Source organism: Gracilinanus agilis, chromosome 1 (assembly GCF_016433145.1).
Source record: "Gracilinanus agilis isolate LMUSP501 chromosome 1, AgileGrace, whole genome shotgun sequence".
NCBI lineage: Eukaryota > Metazoa > Chordata > Mammalia > Didelphimorphia > Didelphidae > Gracilinanus > Gracilinanus agilis.
In genome coordinates, this window is record NC_058130.1 from 381,374,887 (window position 1) to 381,390,347 (window position 15,461).

At 33.8% G+C, this 15,461-nt stretch overlaps 1 protein-coding gene across 1 annotated transcript in view; it reads left to right on the top strand.

Annotated features, from left to right (window-relative positions):
* Positions 1–2,447: 2,447 nt before the first annotated feature.
* CPLANE1 (ciliogenesis and planar polarity effector 1) overlaps positions 2,448–15,461 on the top strand; it is a 118,504-nt gene continuing 105,490 nt past the window's right edge. Inside the window, exons 1-6 of the mRNA XM_044681409.1 lie at positions 2,448–2,528; positions 5,227–5,362; positions 6,458–6,577; positions 6,935–7,167; positions 9,012–9,118; positions 10,253–10,409. Coding sequence (XP_044537344.1) covers positions 2,448–2,528; positions 5,227–5,362; positions 6,458–6,577; positions 6,935–7,167; positions 9,012–9,118; positions 10,253–10,409 — 834 coding nt within the window. The remainder of the gene's footprint in view (positions 2,529–5,226; positions 5,363–6,457; positions 6,578–6,934; positions 7,168–9,011; positions 9,119–10,252; positions 10,410–15,461) is intronic.

Here is a 15,461-nt window from a genome sequence, read left to right on the forward strand (position 1 = left end):
TTACATTCGTCATTTACTGGTTAACTTACCTATTCCTTCCTCACTTGTAACAAAGAAGAATAATTGAGCAAAAGAAATGAACAGATTGACCATATCTGAACATCCATGTTTCATTCAAATGAGATATATGCTTCCCCAACTGCAAGGAGGAGGGAGGAATGGAGGCTTCACAATCAGTAGCCCCATTCCCATCCAATACCTCTAGTAACTAGGCAAGCACCCTGGTCTCTGCTAATTGGTTTGTGGGGTTTGCCTCAAGACTCAGCTCAAATCTCACCTTCAATAGGAGCCTTTTCCCCTTGTCCTTCCAGCATGTTGATGCCCCCCCCCTTCAGACTACTTTCAATCCACTCTTTTTATTTATCTAGTATATACCTATTTTTTTTTTCATGCTGTCTTCCCCATTAGAATATGTGCTCCTTGAGAATAAGGTCAGGGTTTTTTTTTGTTTTTTTTTGTTTTGTTTTGTTTTGTTTTGTTTTGTTTTGTTTTGTTTTGTTTTGTTTTGTTTTGTTTTGTTTTGTTTAAATCTCCAGTGTTTGGCTCATTGCCTACCTTAATAAATGCTTGTGGGCTGACTAACAAGGTCCCTTTTGACCTTCAAGGTATAGGGTACCTGTAACATTCACCCAGGTCTCTGGTACAGATGTCTGACCACAGAAATGGTTTAATCTCACTGTCCTATCTTCTTTCTTTACTACTATTCCCAGCTTTCCCATCTTTGGCAGAGCAGAGCTAGGTTCCCAGTAGTGTGTGTTCTCCCAGGAGTGACATGTAAATGGGCCATGTTTTCCAGATGAAAAACTGTCACCTTATTCTGAGCAAATTAGCAGGCTCCTAGCAAACCTACAAATTAGGCATTTCACAGTTATCTAAAAAGAGGACTGTGGAGATCTCTTCATCATCTCTGATAAGGACAGTTTAGTTGATAAGGAAATAAGGACAGGACAAGGGAAATGTCTTTTACTTCATGCTTCCAGCTCTGGCTCCAGGAGCATGGAGTTTATTATATATATACTTCAAGACTCATTTCACACAAAGAACACAAAGAAAAACTTACAGCTCATGGTTACAAATCACACAAAAGAAAATCCTTGGAGGCTTCAAAGTAAAGATAGAAAAGGGTCCAAGGCCGAATTCTGGCCACCTGGATATCAGCAAGCAAATTCTGAGAATCGTAACTATATTCTATAGATATCATAAATGAATTGAATCTTGTATTTTTTATAGGGAGGACTGCACCTGGATGGGTGAAGTTTTGTCAAGCTCTGACCTTGGCTGACTTAGGAATATTCTTATAGTTTATGGATCTTAATTTTCTTGTAGAGGAATTGTTAAACCCAGTAACTGCTGGTTTGTTTAAAGCTTTCCAATGGGACCTATAATGTTATTAAGAAAAGGTGTGGATCTTGAAAAGGAGTCAAAAGAGGAGTCTCAGATGTTCATCTATTTAAGACTCTGTTTCTCTTATTGGCCTCCCACAGAGGACTACCTGTAGTGAATAGATTTTGCTCTGGGAATAAAAAGCCTATCAGATGATTGTATTTCAATTTGTGCAGAATAAGACAAGGTTTTAGAATCTTTTGTGGCACAAGCCATTTATGAACATGGATTATTTATTTTAAATTGCATTTGCTTCTTTAAGTAAAGACAATGTTTCTCTGTAGTATTGGCTAAAATCTTAATATTTTATTATTTGTATCATATTCTAACTTTTTATAATGTTTATTTTGGGGACACTTCAATTTGTTTCCTCATTGAAATTGACTTGTTGCAATTCTGAAACATTAATTTCTATCAACAACATAAATATCTTGAGGACCATGTGTAGTGTATGTGCTATAGTCAGCTGTAGAGATAGTCTGTTTTTTTTCTGTAAAATGTGTTTTCCCTTGACTAAAATGAGCAGAACGCCATTACAAAAAAATGAATATCTTGATAGGTCATTTTTTTGGTTCAGTATTTGTGCTTATGATTTTACACTTTATTTTGTAGGAAGGTAATCATTAAAATAAAAAAGGTTTTGTACAATTGGAAAACTATATTATATATTATAAAGATAAAATATTAAGCATGACAATTGCTATTGAATAATCCTTTAGGAAAGTGATAGATGTGAAACAGGCTTGAATATACATTATATGTACATATAATATATCTTGAGCTTATATATGTTTCACTCTACTCAGAAAACTATTCTTTTTTTTTCTGGAGGCTAGAGGCAGTTAGGAAGTGGGGACATGGGAGACATCGTTTGTCAAGATATGTTGAATAAAAAGGAGTCTACCCTCAAATATTGAAAAGCTCCTATATATATGTGAAATACGGAAATACAAATAGCCTCATGAAAATGAGGAGTTATTTGTTGTTTTTGTACCCATCATTATTCATTAAGGCATCCTGTAATCTTTTCCTAATTATTTTGTTCATTGATATTCTTGACAAGCATGGAAGTTAAACTAGAAGTTTTATTATCGACAAGTATCAGACAGAAAAAACCTTGGCCTCGAATTTCCTGGCTCGGACAGGTAAGTATTTCTTTTCATTCACATAAATATATGTCTATCTGTTAAATGTTTTATATATGTGTGTGTGTTTACATTTAAGATAAAATAAGGTAAAATACCATTTCACTTAAGATAAAATACCATTTCACTTGAAATAAAAATATTTCTTTATCTGAAGTAAATTAGCAGGCAGACTATTTTGCTTATAGATATTAGTTCTTGATGGGACTTTAATTGGTCCTCTAGACCAGTCTCATTTTATAGATGAGACAATTGAGGCCTAAAGAAGAGAAATGATTGGTTTCTAATGGTCATAAAAATGACAGTTGACATAGCAGCATTCACTCCAGATGCCCTAACTTCATCTGAGGACAGTAGTTTTCTCAGTATCTCTTGTTACCTCCCATAATAAGTATGACTTTAAAAATATGTAAAAATCTGGTTTATTTTGGGAAAATTGTTTCTCCAAGAAAAATTTATTGGAAAAATATACTTTGTTCTCAGTTAACTTTTTTCATATTATCTGAAGTTAGGCTAAAGTAAACCTGAATAGAGAATCTTCTAAATGTAGAACATGTGGGGTAGGATCAGGTAGGATCAGCCCTTCATGCTTCCTCAAGTTAGGTGTGTGAAATTCAATAGCTCCTCTGCATCCTCGATCTAAAGATACTACTCAAATAAGATATTTCTTTAATACTTAAATATGTCTGTGATTTCATCAGCGTGAGTATTCCCTACAATTGTATGGATTGCAACTCACTCCTGCATTCTAAGATTGTGTAATTTTGTATGAGTTTTTCCATAAACCTGTTAGCAAAAAAATAAAAATCTACTTGACTTCCTGGGAGCCTCTTCTGTTATTTGGCTTCCAGTGGAACACTCAGGCTGTGCCTCTGTGTTTCTTTCTACTTCCCATCTGAGCTTTTCTGGTCATGTTTTTCCTTCATGATCACTTATATTTTTAATCATGTTTCCTTCATGGTGTCCTTTATATTTGTCCTTGTGGGTCATTCATCATTGGGTAGTTTGTGCAGGTTACTTCCACTGATTGTATATTAGCCTTGGAATCACTTGCAACTTTGATTCCTCAGAAATTGTGGTATTCTCAGCCATATAGAAATGATGAGAAGACATTTGTGTTAAAGATAAGTATTGATGGGCAGTTAGGTGACTCTGTGGATAGAGAGGTCAAGCCAGAGAAGAAGGTCCTGGATTCAAATTTGGCTTCAGATACTTACTTGCTATATGATCTTGGGCAATTTACTTAACCCTCATTGACTAACCTTTATAACTCTTTTGTTTTGGAGTCAATACACAGTATTGATTCTAAGAAAGAAGGTAAGGGTTTAAAAAAAGAGGTATTTGCCTCAATTTGCAGCTTGGGATTATTAAAAGCACTCATAATTTCTCAGGTATAATTCAAACATTTTTCTTTTCTCCTATTTAATTGTGAATTCACCTCATTGTCCACTGGTAGTGTTTTCCCAGATAGACATAGTAATGTACTCATTTGATAAATTAGGTATTGTACTGCATGTAATATTGAACCAACAGGCAATTTTCATTCATATAGTTACACTTGTATGAACTATTAGATTGATCTCTTTCTCACTGTAGTAGCCTTGTTGCAGTCAGCCCAATATCATCAACAAACAGGAGTTATCCTGAGGATATCACTGTCCAAAGGGCATCTATCTTCCATTTGACCTTGTACAAGACTTTTTCTGTGATAGCTACATAATCCTGAATAAATCTGTTATGACTGACTGGACGCTTAATATTATTATTGTTCAGTCATTTCAGTTGTGTCTGACTCTTTGGAGGTTTTCTTTCATTGAGGTTTTCTTGGCAAAGCTATGGAATGATTTGCCATTTCCTTCCCCAGTGGAAAGTTAAAAGAGTATGCCTATCTATAGTATGGCATGGCATAGGAGTTCTTAATCTGGTCTTCTTGGATACTCAATGTGTCCATGAATAGATTTTAGGGGATCTGTGAACTTCGATGGAGAAAAAAGGTTATCTTTATTTTCACTAACTTATAACTGAAATTTAGCACTTCAGTTGTTTAAAATAACTATTCAGAAAAGGAGTGCCTTGACTTTGCTAGGCTGACAAAAAGGTTCATAACTCAAAAGAGGTTAAGAACCCAAGGAATAGTGGATAGAATACTTAAGTGTCAGGAAGATCTAGGATGGAATCCTGCCTCTGACATTTAACATGCTCTATGGCTTTGATCAAATCTTTTGATATCCTTGAGCCTCAATTTCCTCATCTCCAAAGTGGGAATAATAATAGCACCTCATAGGATTATTGTGAAACTCAAATGAGAAATAAATGTAAAATGCTTTTCATTTCTTAAAGTATTAAATAAATTTTAGTTGTATAGTATACCTAGAAGACCCCTTTGTAATTAAAAAAAACCCTACAGATTGCATGAAATTTTTAAATCAACAATTAAAAAGTTACAAATTAGCAAATGAGATGTTGGAAAAATTCTTTAATGCTTATACAACAAAAATACTTTGACTTATTAAGATAGTTTTCACTTTTTGCTGTGTTATGTCCATTATATAATTTCTGATATGAAATCATTCTCAAATAGGATTTCATCTTTTTTCTTTCCTGACCCCCTTTTTATTGGTGCCACTATAATTAGAATAAATGAAGGGATAATTCTGCTTGGCACTTTAGTGTCTTCAGTGTTTTTTTTCTTCCACAGGAAAAGGAAGCTATTTTCCTTTTGGATGATAGGCATGTAAGTGAAATTAATTTGCCATCTGGAAAGACAAAGAAGAAGATTCCTCGTCTACAGCTTTTGCTAAAAAATGTTGTCATCTTAACAACTTCCAGTAATGGTTAAGTATTACTGAAATTTTTAAAGACTAAATTAAATTGATTTTGGAAGTCATAATTGCTTAGATAGAAAACTGGTTTTGAGTCAGAAAGACCTAGTTTCAAATTGTACCTCAGACACTTACTGGCTATGTGACTCTGGTGAGGTCACTTAACTTCTTATTGTTCCAAGCAATTCTTTAAGACTATAAATTGCAGAGTAGGTGCCATTCTGCCTTACTTAATAAGGCAGAGAGTTTCCTTAGGAAAAATGGATTTCAATTTGTAATAATTTATAATTCAAGTTAATGGAAAATATTAAAGCATTTTAATAACAGTAGGTTAGAAGGAATACTTTTTTATTTTTATTGTCATACAAAACAACTTTCTTATTGGTCATTGTTGTAAGAGCAAACTCATACATAATCAAAACCTCAAAATAAAACTGTAAATACACCGATGTGAAAAACAACTCAATTCTTTCTCTCTAGATAGCATTCCCTATAATAAGTCTTTTATTTTTATTATTTTTTTAAACCCTTACTTTCTGTCTTGGAGTCAGTACTGTGTATTGGTTCCAAGGCAGAAGAGTGGTAAGGGTAGGCAGTGGGGGTCAAGTGACTTGTCCAGGATCACACAGCTGGGAAGTGTCTGAGGCCAGATTTTAACCCAGGACCTCCCGTTTCTAGGCCTGGCTCTCAATACACTGAGCTACCCAACTGCCTCCTATAATAAGCCTTTTAGGATTGTCCTAGATCATTGCCAAGAGTAGCCAAGTTTTCACAGATAATCATCATCTAATATTGTTGTTATTGTATACAGTGTTCTCCCAGGCATGCATATTTTGCTTTGCATCAGTTCCTGCAAATCTTTCCAGCTTTTTTCTGAAATCACTTTGCTTATCATTTCTTATAGCAAAATAATATTCCATTACCAACATGTACTGCAATTTGTTCATCCATTCCCCAATTGATGGACATCCCCTTAATTTCCAGTTCTTTGCTACTATAAAAAGAGCACCCATAAATATTTTTGTACAAGTAGGTCCTTTCCCCTTTTTTATTATCTCTTTGGTATTCAGACCCAGTAATGGTAAATACTTTTCTTTTTGAAAACAGATGCTTGGCTAGCTGGAATACTTAACACTGGTGAAATTTTTCTTTGGAACAAAGATCATGACTGCTTGAAAACTATATCTGCAACTGAAGAATCTAAGACACTGATAACAGCAGCCTTAGGTAGGAATCTCTTAACTGTCTGCTTACATTTTTCAAAAAATAGGAGAGGAATGAATGTATGTAATACAGGACTCTTAAAAATCGGAGTTGAAATCTATTTTCCTTGTTTTTGGTGACACTTGTCTGGCATACCTGACATTTTTGTGTTTAATATAAATTAATCCATATTAATACAACTTTCTTCCTTTGCACATATTCTTTTGTGTGTTGAGTGTTATATTTTTCTTTTTGATATATAGTTAATGTATCAGGAATTTCTAATTGGTAGGGCAGAAATATTGGTAAATAAAAAAGCATATTTTGTAGGTCTGTGGAATTTGGCCTTCTGTTGAATGTTTGTTTTTTTCCCCCCTCTAGAAAGTTCTCTGAGACTCTATGTCTGTGTATCAGGAGATGGGAAAAGAATTCTGCTTGCCCTACCTTCTGGATTCATCTTACTATGGGAATGTTTGGAGTCCAAGAATATTTTATATTGCAAAAATTCCTCACTTTTGGGCCAGTGGTCACAAATCAAACCTGAAGAATCAGTTGTTTTGCCTTCTTCTGAAGATAAAGAAGCTGTAGTGGATGCTGTTTTTATAAGAAATGAGGTAAATTCAAAATTAGGCAGATATTATGTGTGATTTGAAATTGAAGAAAAAGTTAATTATGAGATCTGTTTTAGCAAGATATGTAGAATTTCAGCTGGGGATTGGGATGATATTGGGATCATAATTAAGATCATTAGCTATCTGAAAAATTTTCAACATTTCCTGCCCACAATTCTTTGAATTTTGAAAAGAAAATGGTTTAGCCTTCCAATATGTTATTTTTGGTATTACCTTCACTAGCACATGTAATAGTACAGAATTAATTGGATTGAGGCTGCTAAAAAGTAACTCATTTAGTTTGAAATATATTTTAAATATTATGTTGTTTGAATTCTAAGGTCCCCCCCCTTAGCTCAGATTTTCTTATTCTAAGTATGTACTGATGCCTTTTTTTAAAAACAAAAATTCTATTGATTTAAAAATATTTTCCCCAAGCACTCCCTCCTAGAGAGCTACCCCTTTTGAGTTTAAAAAGGAAGAAAAAACAGTTGTGCAAAACTAATGAACATATCAAAAAAGTCTTACATTGTATGTAGCATTTCATACCTGTAGAACCCTACAGAACTTCTGCAAAGAAACCATTTCTCTTCTTGAGAGCCAGTAATTTTGTAGCTTTCAATTATTGTTTTGTCATTATTGTTCTCTCCGTTTATATTTTTTGTATCATTGTATATGTTGTTTTCCTGGTTCCAGTTGCTTTACTTTTTACCAGTTTATATTAATCCGGTTTTATCATATTCGTCCTGTATTCAGTGTATTAATATTGTGTTACATTCATTATCAGAAATTGTTGTCATTCCCTAGTTAATTGGCATTAGCTTTGCTTCCAGATGTTTGCTACGACAGAGAAAGCGCTGCTTTAAATATTTTGGCATGTATGGGATATTTCTTTTTGTCATTTATCTCCTTGGGGTATATCCTAAACAGTGTAATCTCTGGGTCAAAGAGTATGGACATTTTAGCCACTTTCTTTGCATAGTTCCCAGATAGTTATACCAATTCAAAGCTCTTATCAAACTTTTTTCCTAGTGCTTTAATTGAAAGGATAGATAAAATAAGAATGAAGAGAATAATGTAATTAGTAATGTATATATATAATTATGATTTATCTTCACATGATGAATAAAGATAAAGGCATACTCTTATGGAGAAGATGAAAAATGTGACAGTTTAAGTGAGATCTACAGATCTTTTTTTCACAATTTATATTTTCATTAAAATTATCATGAGGTTTAGTCTTCAACAAAACCCATTATGCATACATTTAAAACTTTACATTTTCAACATGTCATCTATTTCTTTCATATGTCAATTTCTTAAAGTTTGTCCATTCATTCTTAGTCCTTTTTCCAGTCTCTTTTTTCCATTTATCACGTATCCTTTTTTCCTTTTAGGAAATCTAAGTCAATGTAAAACTTGTCCTCATGCTTTTTTTTTTTTTTTTTTTGCTGTCCATGATTTCAAAATTGTTTCCGTAGTTATATATCTCAGACTTGTAATTCTTAGTTACATTATAATGTTCCATTTTATTATCTGATTTGACTTTTGTATGCCATTCTTTCACTGTTGGACAGTGAACTGTTTCTGGGTTTTTGCTATTATAAGTAATGTAGCTATTAATATGTTAATAGTTAGCCTTTTCTTTTATAATATTCTTAGACTATGTTTTAACAGTGGGGTTATTGAGTCAAAGGATATGATTTTATAACTCATAATGTCCTGCCAATTGGATATGAGAACTGTTAGTTTTGGTTTTTAAAATATTTTACAGTAATAACTTTAACTGATTAAACCTTATTACAAAGTAAAATCAATTTTGTATTTTTTTTGTTTTTTTTTTGTAGTTGCTTGGTGATTGCTGCTTATGTTCATTTACTTTTTATTCCGGGGGATATTTGATGTTAACACTTTTGGCACTTCAGTGGTATGAAAATATATCTCAATCTATTAGGTAAGAATAACTATTTTTTTCTTTTTCTTTTTTCTTTCATTCTCTTTTTTTTTTTTAAACCCTTACCTTCTGTCTTACTGTGTATTGGTTCCAAGGCAGAAGAGCAATAAGGGCTAGGCAATGAGGGTTAAGTGACTTGCCCAGGGTCACATAGCTAGGAAGTATCTGAGGTCAGATTTGAACCCAGGACCTCCTGTCTCTGGGCCTGGCTCTCAAGCCACTGAGCCACCCAGCTTCCCCCAAGAATAACTTTCTTTTAAAGTTAAAACCCAAGTCCAATTTATATACCCTGTGTTTAAGCTCCTTTAGCACACATACAAAATAATAAACAAAAAATAAAAAGGATAACTATCCATAGACCCTTCCCTGTACTTTTTAGGATAAGAGAAAATAGACCCAAAAAAGGGTATTATTTCATTTTTTTGATGTTGATGTTTAAAAATTTTGGGCCCACGAAGTTTTTTACATTTTTTTGTATTGCTTGTTTTCTTGGAACTGGCATAGTTGATAATCACAAGACATAATGGGAACCTGATGTATCTTAAAACTGTAGGGACACATAATTTGGAAAAACTTAAAAAATGAAATTGGAATTTTAAAAGGAATATGACCTGTTTGTAGCCATGAATTTTTGTATTTTTAAAATTTCCTTTTGAAATGGTTGTTAGCCATTGTGTAGACACAATAGTTTAATATTAACTCACTAATCACTTTAAATTTTACCAACCACTTTCCTTACAACAAGATAGTACAAATATTATTGCAACCATTTTACAGATGATGGAACTGAGAGATAAATGAAATGATTTGCACAAAATTATTGTATCCTGTAAGTAGTAGAGTATTTGATTGTCAGTTTCTCAACTTGATATTCTCTAAATATCAGGGAATCTAAGTCCATTGGATGAGGAAGGTTTAGACTCTTAATAAAACAAAAATTGTTCTTAATTAACTGATGGCTGTTCTGCCCCTGACAAAATTCTGAGATATCTTGAAGGTAGTCTTCAAAAGTAGAAATCAATAAAATATATGTATACATATTTTGTTTCAGCTATATTAAATTTTTGTGATTTGTAAAAATTGGCAGTATATGATGAATTAGTTATGATTGATTCCATTATTTATTTTTTACAGTTTGTTGTCATACCAAGTCCACTGGGCACATCAAGAATGTTTTCTATGTACTCTGGTTCCTAAATGTGAATCAATAAAATCAAGAGGAGCCTTGATTATAGCATTTTCAAGGGATGGCCTTACCCTGGCAGTAACTCTTAATCAAAAAGATCCAAAGGTCAGTAGAACTGAACTCCCCAGAGGAAAGTAATCTGTAAAATGTCTGGTTTGACATTATTTTAGAATCTCTCTTTCCCTCTCCCCCACCCTCTCTCTCTCTCTCTCTCTCTAATTTTATTCTCTAAATATTTTAATATTTTATCTTAAAATCTTAACAGTGAATCTCTAGAATAAATAATGTTTACAGCACTTTAATGAATGTTTGGGTAATTATCCACAAGTATGGCTTAAGATGAAGCAGCTAGATAGTACAGTGGATAGAGCACCTGTCATGGAGTCAGGAAAATCTGAGTTCAAATTTGGCCTTAGATATTTACTATCTGTGTCACCCTGGGTAAGTCACTTGGCCCTTATTTGCCTCAGTTCCTTCTCTTTAAAATGAGGATACATTGGGGAAGGAAATGCCATATCATTCCTTTTTTTTTTTTTTTTTTTTTGTCAAGAAAAGCTTGTGGACAACTGAATTACCAAATAGTCACAACAAATGGTCTAGGGTAGTGATTCTCAAAGTGGGTGCTGCAGTGATCCAGGAGGAGTGGTGATGGCCACTTATTATATTGCATTTATCTTTCCTATTAATTGCTATTAAAATTAAAAAAAATAATTTCTAGGGTTCTAAGTAAAATTTTTTCTGGAAAGGGGGCAGTAGGCCAAAAAAGTTTGGGAACCACTGGTCTAGGGTGCCTTCAGGCCTTCTTATTATTCTTTGTGTATAAGCTGGGGACTCTGATCCCATACCTCTGAATTCTTCAGAAATAGATCAGAATGCCTGGGACTCTCCTATCTTCCTAGGAATCCCTTAATTAGGGCTTAAGCTTAGAGTGGATCCTAGGGTAAATGGGAAGTTCTGAAGGCTTATACTCATGCCTTGGAATCACAGATTTAGAGCTGGAAGGAATTTCACAAGCCATTTACTTTATTTTGCAGAGGAGGAAACTGAAGTTCTGAGGAGCTAAGTGACTTGCCCAAGGTCTTGCAGATAGTAAATGTCAGAAACAGGATATGAATTCAGTCCCCTGACTCTAGAGCTTCTTACATTGTATCTAAATTTGTGATTCAACTTGTGGTCAGCCTCAGGAGTTCAAGTGACTATAAAACAAGATTTTCAATATGATTCTGAAAAACTAAAAATTTTAATTTGAGGCCTAGAGATGAGATCCTTGGTTCAAATCTAGCTTCAGACATTATTAGCTTTGTAAACCTGAGTAAATCACTTAACCCCAATTTCCTTGCCCTTACTTGCTCTTTTGCTTTGGAACTGATACTTGGTATTGATTCTAAGACAAAAGCTAAAGGTTTAAAAAAAAGTTTGGATTACTTTTTGAGTTATCTAGGCGTGGGGGGGTAGGGAGGGAGAGTAGCCAGTAGTAACTGGTTTCTTTTGTAATCCTGTATTTTCCTTTTCTTTTATGCATTTATAAATATTCTGAGAAGCATACTAAAGGTGTTACCAGATTGCTAAAGGGGGCCCATGAAACAAAAAAAACAACTTAAGAAACTTTGTTCTATAACTTTGTTATAGTTTAGGTTGTAGATCAAAAGAAATTTTGAAAGCCCAATCAATTAACAAACATTTAAAATATTTTTATTTATATTTTTTGTTTTTATCACTTAAATTTTTATATATAAAAGATTTATAGATATTATTTTTTGTTTTTCATCACTTAAATTTTCCCTTCCATCTTTCCCATTCTCACTCCCAGAGAATCATTCCTTATGACAGTTAAAAAAAAGGGGGAGGTGCAGCTAGTTGGCTCAGCAGATTGACAGCCAGATGTAGAGGCAGGAAGTTCTGGGTTCAAATCTGGCCTCAGACACTTCCTAGCTGTGTGACCCTGGGCAAGTCACTTAACCCACATTGCCTAGCCCTTACCACTCTTCTGCCTTGGAACCAATACACAGTATTGATCCCAAGATAGAAGGTAAGGGTTATTTAAAAAATAAATCAGCAAAACTGATATATTTGAAAAAATCTGGCAGTATATGCAATGCTCAGCACCCTGGGAAACCTCCCCTTCCACCCTGTAAATAAGATGTGGAAGGAATTATCTGTTTATATATCTTCTTTGGGACTAAGTTTCAACTAGCATTTATTAAGGTCTTACCATGTGTCAGGCATTCTATAGAAACAAAAATTCCTGCTCTCAGGGTGCTTACATTTAATGGGAGAGATAACATGTATAAATGTTTGTTCTGGTTCAATCATTTATCAGTTGTGTCTGATTCTTCATAACCTCATTGAGGATTTTCTTTGCAAAGCTATTGGAATGACTAGCCATTTCTTTCTCCAGCTAATTTTATAAATTGGGAAACTGAGGTAAATATGGTTAAGTGACTTGCATAGAGCCACACAGCTAACAAGTATCTGAGGCTAGATTTTAACTCTTGAAAATGAGTCTTCTAGACTTGAGATTTTATCTTTATCCACTGCAACACCTAGCTGCCCCAGGAATAAATATAGGTAAATATAAAACATATACAAAATTGTTACATGGTGATTTTTTTTAAACCCTTACCTTCTGTTTGGCTCCAAGGCAGAAGAGTGGTAAGGGCTAGGCAATGGGGGTCAAGTGACTTGCCCAGGGTCACACAGCTAGGAAGTGTCTGAGGTCAGGTTTGAACCCAGGACCTCCCATCTCTAAGGCCTGGCTCTCAATCCACTGAGTTACCTAGCTGGTGATTTTGTTAGAGGGGAAATATCGAACATCTGTGCTGATTAGGAAAAATTTTATGTAGAAAGTGGTTCATGAACCTCTGACCCACTTGCCCCTCTGGCGCAGGCCCTCATCACTTCACTCCTGGACTACTGAAATAGCCTGCTGGTAGGTCCACCTGCCTCAAGTCTCCCCACTCCAGTCTGTACTTCATTCAGCTGTTAAATTGACCTTCCAAAAGCTCTGATCATGTCATTCAATAAATTCCAGTGGCTCCCTATTACCTTCAGAATCTAATACAAAATCTTCTGTTTGTCTTTAAAAGCATTTAATAACTTTTCCCCTTCCTTCCTTTCCAGTTTTACCATACTCCTTTCCACATACCTTGTGACCCAGTGACACTGGGCTCCTTGTTATTCCTTAAACATGATACTCCCTTTTTCCAACTAAGCCCTTCCCTCTGCTACTTCCATGCTTAGAAGTCCCTCCCCTCCTCATCTCTTCTTCCTAACTTGTTTCCTTGGCTTTTCTTGAGTCTCAGCTAAAGTCCCTTCTTCTGCAAGAATCCTTTCCAAGACCTCCTTAATCTTAGTGCCATCTCCCTGAGTGTTCCCCAGTTTATCCTGTATGTACTTATTTGTATATCATTGTTTATGTGTTCTCTCCACCAGTAGCCTTAGGAGCAGAGACTGTTTTTTGCTTTTCTTTGTATCCTGAGCACTTAGTGGGTACTTGTTAGCAAGCATTGCTTAACTGACTGACAAATTCAACTCTTTCATTTGTGCTCTTAATCTCATATTTTCCTTATTCCTCCAGAACCTTATTTCCCTAGTCATTCCATTTCTCTTCCTTTTTACTGACACTTCTTGGCTTATAAGCATATGCAGATTCCCTTAACCTAAAAAAGAGATTTCATATGAGCCCTACATCCCCTAAAATTACCTTTTTGTTTCTCTCTTCATTGCCAAACTTTTAAAAAATATATTCTTTAGTTTCCTTTACTTCCTTATTGACCACTTATGCTTCAATCCCTTGCAACCTGTGGCTGCCTCCACCCCTCCACTGAACTTTATCTTTTTAGTGTCACCAAAAACCTGTTACATGATATGATTACTGACACTGGCTTCGACTGTCTCAGAAGAACTTGTTCTTTAAAAAGAGAATATCAATTTGTATTATCACTGGAAATATATGAGTTTATCTTTTTTTTATAACTCCATCTGCATAGAATTTAAGAATTTAAAAAATTTTTACCAGTTAAATAAAATGTAACCTAATTTCTCTTTAAATTTTCATTTTTAAACTTACCTTTGAGTTTTAACGTTTCCAAGTTTTTATTTGTTTTATCTTTTATAAATTGACTCTTGTTTATTAGAGACTAGATATTGTGCCTTTTTAGACTTACAGTGATAGCTTACAAAATTTTTGGTATGCAGTAAAAATGTAATAAGCTTGTTGAGAAAAATTTTCCAGTGTGTCACTTTTCTTTTTTAATGTAGTATTTTATTTTTTCCCAATTACATACAAAAACAATTTTCAACATTCATTATCCAAAGTTTTGAGTTCCAAATTCTCGCCAAGCTAGCAAACAACTTTAGATCATATATGTATGATCATGCAAAACATTTTCTTATTGGTCATGTGGAAGAAGGTGTATAGTTTTTTTATCTTGTTTTTATTGTTCTTCTTTGAAAGTTTGGAAAAATATTTTAACAAGTGTTATTTCATCTGTCTCATCTCCAATTATTTCTTTTATTTATTTGACTGATAAGAATGCATTTTCTACATTTCAAATTAATAACATTTCTGCTTCTAAAAATTTTATTTAAAACCCCCCTGCTGGAGTTTGTTGTGATATGAGGTATGGACCTAATTTTATTTTTCTCCATGTTATTGTCCAGTTTTTCTGACTTAATTTCTTGAGTTAGCAATAGTTTTTTGGTGAACATACTATTTAATTCTGTTTGGAGGAATTCTAGTCTTCTTTTTTTGGCTGAGTTCCAGATAGTTTTAGTGGTAGTTCCTTTATCTTTTAAAGTCAGTGAGGGTAAATTTTTCCTATACCTTCTTTTTTTACCTAATATACCTACTTTCCCCCCATATAAATATCGTTTAATTTAATTCTATGAAATATACATTTGGTATTATTTCCAGTAATGGTATCTTAAGATCAAAAGCTATGACCAATTTTATGAACTGATAAAGTCTATGTGCTAAAATTTTGCTTCACTGTATCCATTTTCTGTATATTCTTACTTCCATTATATGACAGGAAATTTCTTCTAAGTCATATGTATAGGACTGGTAGAATTGAGTAATATTTTAACACAAATATTATTTTAGTATTATGATTTAAAATAAAAATTCAGTAGTAATTAGATCACAAAATAATCCAC